This window comes from Acanthopagrus latus, chromosome 4 (genome assembly GCF_904848185.1).
Source record: "Acanthopagrus latus isolate v.2019 chromosome 4, fAcaLat1.1, whole genome shotgun sequence".
Lineage (NCBI taxonomy): Eukaryota > Metazoa > Chordata > Actinopteri > Spariformes > Sparidae > Acanthopagrus > Acanthopagrus latus.
Window position 1 is genome coordinate 35,792,770 of NC_051042.1, and position 12,322 is coordinate 35,805,091.

The 12,322-nt window shown below is 49.8% G+C and overlaps 1 protein-coding gene across 10 annotated transcripts in view; it reads left to right on the plus strand.

The window, feature by feature from the left end:
* Positions 1–12,322, plus strand: part of vps13c (vacuolar protein sorting 13 homolog C) — a 68,758-nt gene that overhangs the window by 25,379 nt on the left and 31,057 nt on the right. For all 10 annotated transcript variants that reach the window (XM_037094386.1, XM_037094385.1, XM_037094389.1 and 7 more), the window contains 9 exons: positions 308–461; positions 620–739; positions 821–924; positions 7,712–7,879; positions 8,311–8,615; positions 8,920–9,067; positions 10,242–10,380; positions 10,555–10,676; positions 11,824–11,990. In XM_037094386.1, coding sequence (XP_036950281.1) covers positions 308–461; positions 620–739; positions 821–924; positions 7,712–7,879; positions 8,311–8,615; positions 8,920–9,067; positions 10,242–10,380; positions 10,555–10,676; positions 11,824–11,990 — 1,427 coding nt within the window. The remainder of the gene's footprint in view (positions 1–307; positions 462–619; positions 740–820; positions 925–7,711; positions 7,880–8,310; positions 8,616–8,919; positions 9,068–10,241; positions 10,381–10,554; positions 10,677–11,823; positions 11,991–12,322) is intronic.

Here is a 12,322-nt window from a genome sequence, read left to right on the forward strand (position 1 = left end):
TCTGTCTCTCTGTCTCTCTCTGTCTCTCTCTCTCTCTCTCTCTCTGTCTCTCTCTCTCTGTCTGTCTCTCTCTGTCTCTCTCTCTCTGTCTCTCTCTGTCTCTCTCTCTGTCTCTCTGTCTCTCTCTCTCTCTGTCTCTCTGTCTCTCTCTCTCTGTCTCTCTCTCTGTCTCTCTGTCTGTCTCTCTCTGTCTCTCTCTCTCTCTCTCTGTCTCTCTGTCTCTCTCTCTCTCTCTCTCTCTCTCTCTCTCTCTCTCTCTGTCTCTCTCTGTCTCTCTCTCTCTGTCTCTCTCTGTCTCTCTCTGCAGGTAACCTTTACCTCTCTCGACCTCATGCTTCACACTGAGGCTCTGCTGTCAGCCATCAACTTTCTGTCGGCAGCACTGTCATTTGGCAGCGTCCCGTCTCCAGAGAGAGAGATAAGACCAAAGACGGAGGACAAGATGGTGTCAACAAAGTCCAGTCAGTAAAACTCACAAAAATGATCTTTAATGTCATCCTGTTAAATGTTCAGTGAAACAAACTAATGCACATGGGTCTAAAAGTCTGAACATTGTCCTCAAAATCTGAAATACTATCAGCCTGTCTTCAGCTTGTCACATTGTTGTGTTTCCTGTCAGCTGCCCTGGTGTCACCTGCAGACAGTGAGGTCATCGACCTGAAGGTGATTATGACGCTGGGAGCCTTTAATGTCCTGGTGTGCGACCAGAGCTGCAACATGGCTGACATAAAGATCCAAGGTACTGAAGCACAGCTGAGTTTCATTCTGCTGTCTTTCCTTGACACAAACACTGAGTCAATGGATGTGTTGTGTTTTTCAGGTTTTAATGGCTCTTTGCTGATGCAGGGACCACAGACTCATTTAACCGCTTGCCTGAGAGATTTCATCGTCCTCAACGTTGATCCCAAAAGCATTCACAAGGAGGTCAGTCAGTTGTGTTAGTGTGGTGTTGCCGATTATAGAGACCACTTTTAATCAGAAACTCTGAATGCCTCAACACTATGTTAGCTATCTGTCAACTTGTCTCGCTTTCAGTGCCGATATCAAGACTGATAATATTACATTTATTCCTCACACATTTTACATAAACTGGATTTGATTTGAACTATGTATAGTTCAAACTACTTTGGACATCTCCATATTCTCCTGGGAAAAACCTAGACAGCCTCAGACCTGTCTCAGTTCTCCCATGTGTCTCAAGGGGACTTGTCAACCACCATGGCAGAAATGAAAAGCCCCACCTGTGCCCTGAACCCCATCCCACCTGGTCAAGAACTGTCTTTCAGCCATCTCCTCACCTATCACAACAATAATCAAGACTGTACAGACCTCAGTACCTTCAAAACACTCACCAAAACGAATCTTTTTAAAATAGATTTCATGTATAACTTGCCTCTGTCTTTATATTTGTTGTGTGTTGTTTTTTGCTTCTGCTTTTTAACCTGTAAAGTGTCTTTCTATTTCATCCTTACTGACCGCCAGAGGCGGTGCTTCAGCACTGAATGTCTCCATCTCGCGCATGCGCAGGTCGAGTGTTAATACCAACAAAGTCACCCGTGACCCCTGACGACACCGGCTAGCCTATGTCTTCCGGTGACGTCAGAGGATCTGTTCCTTCTCATCTTCTCGCTTTGCAGGTAGACGTACATCAGCGAGCTCTAGCTGAACTAAAACGTGTACTTCACTGCTACTTCGTCGCTGGTAGCCCTGCGACAACCTGTCGGAGCTGCGAGCTGCTCGCTCTCCAAGGGCTGCGACGAGCTGAGACGGAAGGTTTGTTGCGGTTTGCCGCGGACACCCCTTCGGATTACCATCGGTTCGTCTCTACAACTGGCTGAGTATACCAGACGTTGTGTTACGTCTATTTTGGGTATCTCTTTCTTTGCTAAATAAGGTTGGTGAAGGCGCTCTACTCGCTCCCCCTCCTCACATTTGTGCTATTAGTTACAGGCGCTAGCGTTAGCATTGCCTGTCGGACCTAGCGTCTGTGTAATCGGTACACCGCTGATTGTACCCGCTTTCCGTTCAAGTCTTTTATGTCAGTGAAACCAGCGTACTCGCTCCCTCTCCCGACATTTGTGCTGTTATTGGTGGGCATTAGCAGCTAGCGTTGCCCGCTTGACCTACTGTCTGTGTAATCGGTACACCGTTGGTTGTATCCGTTTTCTGTTGTACTCTTATATGTTGGTAAAGGCAGTGTACTCGCTCCCTCTCCCAACATCTGTACTACCGTTATATCTGCGAGTAATCTGTACAATTTGTACCCGCTTTTCGTTGTAGTTTTTTCCCGTGTTGGTGAAGGCAGTGTGTGCGCTTCCGCTCCCATCACAGGTGTATATATATATATATATATATATATATATATATATTTTTTTTTCTGTAAAAGCTGCATCCTGAGCTGTCTTTGTTTTCTCTGGCAGTTTTGCCGGCGTTTTTCGTCGGCCTACTTAAGTATTTTATTGTGGCACCTGCAGTTGGGCGTTTGGTTTGTTTTTTTTGCGCAGCAGCCTGACCCTTGCTGGTGAAGGCAGTGCTCTCGCTCCCGCTCCCAGCATAGGCGGGTGCTGTTGCCCTTGTACTTAGCAGATGTGCTAGCCACTAAGACTAACTGTGTTTGTTGTGCGACACCTGCTGGTGAAGGCAGTGCGTTCGCTCCCTCTCCCAGCATCTGTTGTCTTTCTCAGTTGGTTTGTATTTGAATAGTTGTCACCATGCTCGGTGACCACTCTTGCTCGGCCTGTCTGGCCCCTCTGCAGTCTGAAGATGGTCATGATATGTGTCCTCCGTGCCTTGGCCTCGAACACCTGAGGGAGGGACTTTCAGAGGACCCCTGCATGAACTGTAGCTTCATGCCCCGGGCAGTGCGTGTTGCCAGACTGGCTGAGGCTGAACACCTGCTGGGCCATGTTCCAGAGCCGGACCAGTTGACCCCAGCCCAGCGATTGCCTCCAGCACAGCCCTGCCGACCTAAACGTCGGGCAGCAGAGGCTGCAGGCGCCTCCTCTGGGAAGAGGGTCAAGGAGTCTAAACTGGCCTCCAGGGTGGACCAATTGACTGAGGAGCTAAACCAAATGAAATCCCTCTTCCTAGCCATCCAGTCTGGGACTGGTGCAGTGGATGTTGGTGCTCCTGCTTCCCCTGCTACAATGCCCGAACCAGACGAGGATGTGCTCTCCTTGGCGGCTTCAGCCACTGAGTTCACTGACTATGGGGCTGATGTGGCCCCCCAGGATGCTGCCTCCCACACCTCGGGGGCGAGCTCCCGCTCCTCAGCCCGCAGTTGCAGTGCGAGGTCCGAGGACAACTCCATGGGTGCCATCATTCGTATGGCCCTGGCCCGCCCGCAGCTGGATGTTCCGCAGGCTCAGCCGGCTCCCGCCAGTGCTCTCTTCAGGCGTGGTCCAGCCCCTGCCACCTTTACTGTGCCTCCGTCAGAGGAATACCTGAAGGAGTTGCACGCATGCTGGAGAGATACTAGAGCCCTCTCTCATGCAACATCAGATGGCCGGACCCTGGCAGCTATGCAGGATGCAGCCAAGTTTGGCTTGGCCCACATGCCAGCAGTTGAGCCAGCTATAGCGGCTCTCATCGTTTCACCTGATGAGGCTCTGAGGCTGGATGCCAGGTGTCCGCGCCCCCAGTGTCGGGCTACAGATGACCTGCTCTCTAAGGCCTATGACGCAGCAGCACGCATGGGACGCATTGGAAATTCCCTTTCACATCTGATGCTCGCTCTCTCAGCATCCCTGCAGGAGGCTACGCTGGACGCTTCCATCCACAGCTTCGGTGACTCATCTCTGCAGGCGTTTGCTCTGATGTCCAGAGAACTGGGGCGCCTGATGTCCACACTTGTCCAGGCTCGCCGCCAGGTGTGGCTGGCACAGTCACCTCTCACCGAGGCGTGTCGGAGAACCCTCCGCAGTGTTCCAGTGGAACCCGGCGAGATTTTTGGGTCGGCTGCTGTAGAGGCGCTTGAGCGCACAGTCCAGGCCAGGCAGATGCGACAGCAGCTCTCTGGGCTTCATAGGAGTATGCCTCCTCCCAGCAGGCCGGGGGGCTCCTCAGCTCCCCCCAGGCGCCGCTCTCAGCCACAGACTCTCCCCAGCGGCTACCCTAGGTCTCAGCGACCGGCTCAACAGCCGGTTCAAAGAGGTCCTCAGGGCTTTCGAGCCCCCGAACGTCCACCCTCCAGACAACCTCAGACTTTTGACGCTGCCCGTCGTCCCCCCAGGGCCTCTAGAGGCCGGGGGACCAGGCGCTGAGAATCCGGGGCTCGTCGGCTGTTTTTCCCAGCAGCAGCTCAGCTACTGGGCTGCTTCCACCACGGACCCTTGGGTGATTTCCACCTTAACCCACGGGTACAAACTTCAGTTCCGACGCCGGCCCCCAGCCTTCGGCCGGGTCAGGATTACCATCATACGCGACCTGGCAAAAGCCCATGCCCTCAACCAGGAGTTGTCCGCCCTCCTGGACAAGGGTGCCATCGAGCCAGTAGACCCCCTGTCACCCGGGGGGTTCTATTCAACTTACTTTCTTGTCGAAAAGAAAGACGGCGGACTCCGCCCTATCCTCGACCTGAGGGGACTCAACAGGTTCCTGAAGGTGTTGAAGTTCCACATGCTCAGTACTGCAGAGGTTCTGCGTACTGTTGCCAGAGGGGAATGGTTTACTTGCCTGCCAATAGACTTGAAGGACGCATACTTTCATGTCCCCATAGCACCACACCACAGACAATTTCTGCGGTTTGCCTTTCAGGGCCGTCATTTTCAGTTCAGGGTGCTCCCATTCGGCCTCTCCCTTTCCCCACGGGTGTTCACCAGGTGTGTGGCGGCAGCCCTCTCACCCCTGCAGGCCCAGGGCATGAAGATCCTGCCGTATCTGGACGACTGGCTGGTCTGTGCGCCGTCCCGGTCTCAGGTGACCAGCGATACAGCGACTCTCCTCTCACATGTGGCCCAGCTCGGTCTCAGAGTGAATTTCACAAAGAGCTGCCTGGTCCCCTCACAGAATACACTCTTTCTGGGGATGACACTGGATTCCGTTGCCATGAAGGCCTGTCCATCACCTCGGCGCGTGGACGACATCCTCCACCTCCTTCTCCTCTTCCAGGAGGGCCGCCGCTTGCGCTACGTCCAGTATATGCGCCTCTTAGGCAAGCTGACGGCGGCTGCCACCGTGGTCCCCTTAGGGTTGCTGGCACTGCGTCCCCTTCAGAGGTGGCTAAACAGCTTCCACCTGGATGCCAAGCGGCACCGGGACAGGAAGCTCAAAGTGTCAAGGCGTTGCCTCCTTGCTCTGGCCCCATGGAGGGAGAGATCATTTCTCCTTCAGGGCATGCCCATGGGCTCCATTGCATCCCGTCGGGAGACTGTCACAACAGACGCATCCCGCTCAGGGTGGGGTGCTGTGTGGCAGAACCGGACAGCTCAAGGCCTGTGGCCTGCACAGGACCGCTCGGACCATATCAATGTGTTGGAGCTACGGGCAGTGCACATGGCACTGCAGCTTTTTCTTCCCTTCCTGAGAGGGAGGCATGTGCTAGTACGGTCGGACAACGTCTCAACCGTCTCTCACATAAACCACCAAGGGGGAACCAGGTCTGCACAACTGTTGCAGGTGTCCCGGGACCTCCTGTTGTGGGCGGCCCCCCGCCTAGCCAGCATAAGGGCGATGTACTTGCCAGGGGAACGGAACCGGGCTGCAGACTTCCTATCACATCGCAAGCCACCCCCGGGGGAGTGGCGGCTCCACCCAGAGGTGGTGCTCAATATCTGGGACGTCTTCGGCAGGGCAGAGGTGGATCTCTTTGCCACAGAAGAGTCGACCCATTGCCCCCTCTGGTTTTCCTTGACAGAGGAGGCCAGCCCTCTGGGCCAGGATGCTCTCGCCCACGATTGGCCAGAGGGTCTTCTCTATGCCTTTCCTCCAATGCCTCTGATTCCTCAAATACTGCAGAGGGTCCTCCAGCAGGGCCACAGGCTGCTATTGGTAGCTCCCTTCTGGCCAGGGAGGACATGGTTTCCCCTGCTGCACAGGCTCTGCCGCGGTTCACCGTGGCATCTCCCCGACAGGAAGGATCTCCTGTCTCAGCTAGGGGGCCAGGTCTGGCATCCCGACCCTCATCGCCTGCAGCTCTGGGTCTGGCCATTGCAGGGCCCGACCCGCTGCTGACAGAGTGTTCAGACACCGTCCAGCATACTATATTGAATGCTAGGGCACCTTCTACTCGGATGCAGTATGAGAACAGGTGGCAACTGTTTTCCGCCTGGTGCTCGGACAGGGGTGAGGACCCAGTGCACTGTACAATCCCAAAAATTTTGGAGTTCCTACAGTCACTCCTGAACAGTGGACGGTCCCCTGCTACCTTGAGGGTGTATGTGGCGGCCATTTCCTCTCGACACGCCCAAGTTGATGACAGCACCGTGGGGTGCCACAGACTTGTGTCCCTCTTCCTAAGGGGAGCCCTGAGGTTACAACCCCCGAAGGCACAGAGAATTCCAGCATGGGATCTACCCCTAGTGCTGGATGCTTTGTGTCTGCCTCCCTTTGAGCCCCTGGCACAGGCAGAGTTGAAGTGGGTGTCTGCTAAGACCGCCTTTCTCCTTGCCATCACTTCAGCAAAGCGTGTTGGGGAACTACATGCTCTCTCGGTGAGTGACTCATGCCTGAGGTGGAACTCAGATGGCTCAGGGGTCACTCTGTGGCCGAATACAGCTTTCCTTCCTAAGGTTCTGTCACTGTCGAACCTTAATCGACCTATCCACCTGGCACAGTTTATCCCCCCTGCAGGGGAGGAAAGGTTAGGACTGCTGTGCCCCGTGCGGGCTTTAAGAGCCTATATAACTCTGACCTCAAGCATGAGACAGTCAGAACAGCTGTTCCTCTGTTATGGTGGTCCTAAGAAAGGCCTTGCCCTCTCCAAACAGCGACTGTCGCATTGGGTTGTGGATGCCATCACCCAGGCATATAAACACAGTGGTCGCCCCCTGCCATCCGTGGTGAGGTGCCACTCTACTAGGGCTGTCTCTACATCATGGGTGGCTCTGCGTGGTGTGCCCCTGGGGGATATCTGTGATGCGGCATCGTGGGCATCACCAACTACCTTTTCCAGGTTCTATCGGGTGAATGTGGCCACTCCCCACCCACTGGGTGTGGCCCTGTTGCCCACCTCTACTGCTTCCTCTCACTGAGGTATGTATTGGCATTCCTCGTGACTTTGTTGTTATGGGTCATCCAGTGCTGAAGCACCGCCTCTGGCGGTCAGTAAGGATGAAATAGAACGAAAGTTATGTATGTAACTACGGTTCTATGAATCCTGGATGACCGCCAGAGCGTTCTGTCACTCAGAATCCTTGTGGTTTCGCGAGAAGATTCTGCAGGAACAGATCCTCTGACGTCACCGGAAGATATAGGCTAGCCGGTGTCGTCAGGGGTCACGGGTGACTTTGTTGGTATTAACACTCGACCTGCGCATGCGCGAGATGGAGACATTCAGTGCTGAAGCACCGCCTCTGGCGGTCATCCAGGATTCATAGAACCGTAGTTACATACGTAACTTTCGTTTTGTGCCCTGAAATGTGCTATGTAAAATAAATGTATTATTATTTTTATTATTATTATTGTTATTATTATTAGACTACCCTGGACTGACTCTGTTCTCTGCCTCTGAATTCCTGTTGAATAAACGTTGTTGACTCTTTCTGTCCTTCAGGCCATCTCCATCATGGGTGATGAGGTGTTCAGCTTTACCATGAGTCTGACTCCTAACGCCACAGAGGGGGCCGGTTACGCCGACACCTCCAAAACTGACGGCAGAGTGAAGCTGAGTGTGGGCTGCATTCAGGTGGTTTACCTGCACAAATTCATCATGTCTCTAGTGGTGAGTTTCACACAGCTGAGTCAAAATGACTCAAGTTTGTTTAACTTAATGCGATGTTATTAATATGTTATTTTACTTGTGTCAGAAACAAGTTCACTGATAGTAAAGCTTGAAACTGCTTAAGTCGCTCTGTTCTTTGTTGCATTAAGTCTGCGCAGATGCTGTTTTGTTGTCTGCATCAGGTTTTTTCAATACTAATGATACATTGTGCAAAACTGTAATTTCTTTGCAGGTTTGAATGTTTCTTTTTTTTTACGGATTTGTTTGACATTTTTATTGAAATGATAGCGATAGTAGAGAAACCTTCTGATTATTGTTAGTTGTTTTCATTTTCTGGATAATAAAGATATTTTGAATGCAGATTTTAATGTTGGCTCTATGTAGGTGTAGTAGTCAGTGACAGTTTTCATTTTTGTGTCTGTTTCATTCAGAACTTCACTAACAACTTCCAGACAGCTAAAGAAGCTCTGAGCGCTGCGACGGCTCAAGCAGCGGAGAAGGCAGCATCCAGCGTGCGAGACTTTGCCCGGAAGAGTTTCCGTCTGTCCATGGACATCAAGCTGAAGGCTCCCCTCATCATCATCCCACAGTCCTCCACGTCCCACAATGCACTTGTTATGGACCTGGGTCTGATCACAGTGGGAAACAGCTTCTCTCTGCTGCCTGTGGATGGTTGCCCGCTGCCAGCAGTCATCGACATCATGAATGTCCAGCTGACACATCTCAAACTCTCCAGGTCAGTGAATGGATACAGGTCCAGGGATCTGCTTTATAGACAGCAGAGACATCCTGAAACCAACAACTTTGCAGTGTTGTTTGCAGTGGGTTGTCTTGGTTGTCTTTACAACAGACAGAATTACTCCAGACTCGGTATTAGGGTTCTTCTTTGTAGAGCAGGAGCAGAACATCAACATTTCTTTGGGGCATTCATACATTTACACTTAATATAGACAGGGTCATCATCTAAATAAATCATTTTAACATTTCTCAAGAAGCATTATTATTTTTTTTTTTTTTCGACTGTGGTACCTGTCCATCAGGACCTGTGGCGACTGGAAGTCGGGTCATCCCAGCACCGAGCTGCTAGAACCAGTAAACCTGCACCTTATCATCAAGAGGAACCTGGCAGCTGCCTGGTTCAAGAAGATGGTTGCCATAGAAATTGATGGAGATCTGAAGCCCATGAAGGTAGGAGGAGGAGGAGGAGGAGGAGGAGGAGGAGGAGAGGAAGAGGAGGAGGAGCCCCAGTACTGATGGCTGTTTCTTTTCAGCCTGGCTCTGTTTCTCTCTTCTTCAGAATCAGTTGGGTTTGATCTGTTTGTTGTTTAAGCAGAATGTGACACCGACTCCCTGAAGCATCATCTGGTCACCACAGTGGATGATCTTGTTTTTGACTAATGGAGGTCTTGTCCCTGTTTATCTGTCTCTGTCCACAGATTTAAAGCCATGCAGAAGATCTTTTCAGATCACTTAAAACTGATTTAAACAAACAACAAAAGTATATAGAATAATTACTTTTTAATGTAGTGACTGACACCCTTGCACAGTCAAAGACCATTAAAACCACTGACTCACATATTTATCGTAGGTAACCCTTTGTTTTCTGTTTCTAACTCCTCTGTCCTTGTTTTTGCAACCAGTTGACATGTAGACCACCTAAGGTACAGTTCTCCCTGAGGACAGTCCTCTCCCATAGTGTTGAGGTGTAGCATCACTAGTGTCTGTGTCGTAGTGATATGACCCATGGAGATCCTGTAGGCATCGTGATCAGGGTTGTGACGACTACTGGTCAGATTTGAAGAGATGATTGTTACAGAACGTGTTTTCAGCCAAATGGCAGGCCTGATGGCAATGAACCTTCAATTGCTGAAATCTGTTTGCGATCCCTTTTCCATCTGACAAAATGTTGTATCTATATTCACCATCGGCCTGATAACCAGAGCTTTGCCCTGCACATCAATGCCCGTGAAATCTGCTTTGTTGTCACTGCTGGAGTCGATCCACTCCGTGACCTTTAAACGTTGTTTCTATTTTCAACAAGTTTCTGATGCATGACATCACTCGTTAATGTAAATCAACTGCTTTATTAATACTGGACCTAAAACAAATTATTTGTCATGCATTTAATTTGTTACTGACTTTGTCTAAAGACGTGCAGAAAAACTATTTTTCATGTTTGGAATTATGGAAGGGCATACACGTTGTTCATATTGCACAGATATGTTGGACTGTTCCTTTAACCTCCTAGAGGATAGAAGTGAACCGAGTGTGTAGAGGTTTTGACATAATGTCACAGCTGGGTGTAATCAGCAGGTCAATGTTCGTGTCTGTAATGAGTGTAGTGTCTGTGCTCCATCTGTAGGTGGAGCTCAGTCAGGGTGACCTAAAGGTGCTGCTGAGGATCCTGATGGAGAATCTGGGAGAGGCTGGTGATCTGGAGCCCACTGCCCAGAGACAGGGTGCCGGCGTGCAGCTGCAAGCAGCCGGAAGCTCCCCGACAGGTCTGACAGATTCATATCACATATTTTTATTGATTCAGCTTCTGTCTCTTAGCTGATAAGCACTGATGAGATCAGTTTTATAACTGTGATGTTTTTTCTTGACTCTTGATCCTTTCAGCATTTTGTTGATATGTGTGTTATTAATCTTAATTGTTAATCTTGAATATAACTCAGGTGATGTTGGGAAGCCAACTGCAATCAACGAGGAAGAGGAGGACGGAGCTCTGGAGACCATGAAGTTTAACTTCAACATTGAGTCTCTTGGACTGGTTCTGTACAGCAATGACCCAGTTCAGGTGAGTCAGAACATAAAGAACAGCTGCTGATGGGTTTTAGTTAGAGTCCTAATTAGGTTTTGTCAGTGTTCTGGAAAGTTCAGTGTGCATTTCAATAAGGAAACTCAAATCAGCAGCTTTTTTACTTTCCTTTTGATTTTGGATACTATATTATGGATTCTGCCTTTCCGGGCAAAGAAAAAGTTTCTCCTCCTACAAGCTGACTGGCTCCTGGGGTCAGCCCCAGGATAACTTCACTGTTTTAAATGAAGTGAAATGAGTTGAGGATGTGTGGAAATCCACCCGTCTACAAGTTTACTGTCACTATTTAAAAGCCTCCAAAATGTCTCAAACTCAACTTTCAGGGAAACTGCTGTTGCCTCAACTCCAAAAAACTTTTGATGGTACATAATTTTAAAAGCTGGCCCTACCAGTGGCTATTCTTCTCACCCTGGCTGACTTTAAAGCGCTCCATCAGCAGTAATGATGTGCGGTCCTCTGATCAGGGTTTGTTGGTTTTTCTTCTCCTCAGGTTTAAGACAGATCGAGAAAAAAAAAAAGCATAAATCAGATAGGTGTAAAAATCATTCTTGTATCGTTGTGATCAACATCCCCGCTCACTTTTTCATGCGTCTGCAGACTAATTTGTCAAATCTTTGCAGTCTTCAGACGGCGATGGAAACTAGGACATGGGTTGAAGGAACCGTTTAGTTTGAAAAATAACTCCTGGGTACTTTGGGTGGAAACATGGCTTATGTTTTTTGGTCTCTATTCGTTAAGCAAGCGGCTAGATATAGAAATATATTTTTATGTGTTGAATGTAGGAAAATGTAATAATCATCATGAGCAGATCCTGTAAGGTGACCAAAAACAAAACAGAGGGTTCCAGGTCTAAGTTTATTGAAGTGATGAAGTGTGAACATAAGACTTTATCATCGATCACAGTTTTTTATTCCTCAGGATGAATACGATTACATGTTTGTATTAATTTTGAAAAGGAAAATCTTAAAGTTCCTGTTCGGTCTGTCACTCTAGTTGTTGACAAAGACGGCCTAAATCACTTCAAACAGGATTAGCTGGTTCAGGATCATCTGGGTAAGGATCAGCTGGTCCAGTTTCAGCCCTTTGGTTGTTGGACCTTGTGTCTGATTGTTCTTGGTGTGTGCAGCCATCAGACCTGCAACACCAAGAAAGCCTCAGACTGGGCGAATTCACCCTCCACCTCCTGAAGACGTCAGGGAGGATCCTGAGCAACGGTAGCATGGAGGTGGCCACGATCCTTACCGCCTGCACTCTGGACGACCTGAGGATGGGCATGGAGAGGGTGACCTCACGGTAACATGACATCTGCTTTCTCTCAGCATATCTGAAAATGTGTCTCATGAACCATGAATCCGGGACGGCTGTGGCTCAGGGATAGGGGTAGCTGCTTGTTATCGGAAGGTCGCTGGTTCAGTTACCCTGGCCTGAATGTTGAAGTGTCCTTGGGCAAGATACTGAATCCCAAACTGCTCCTGATGTGCTGGTCAGCACGTCAGTGTATGAATGTACGTGTGTATGAAATACTGTAAGTCGCTTTGGACAAAAGTGGCTGTTAAATGCCCTAAATCTCAATGTAATGAATCTCAGTTTATTCCGGAGGAGAAGAAGAAATGTCCAGAAGGGAC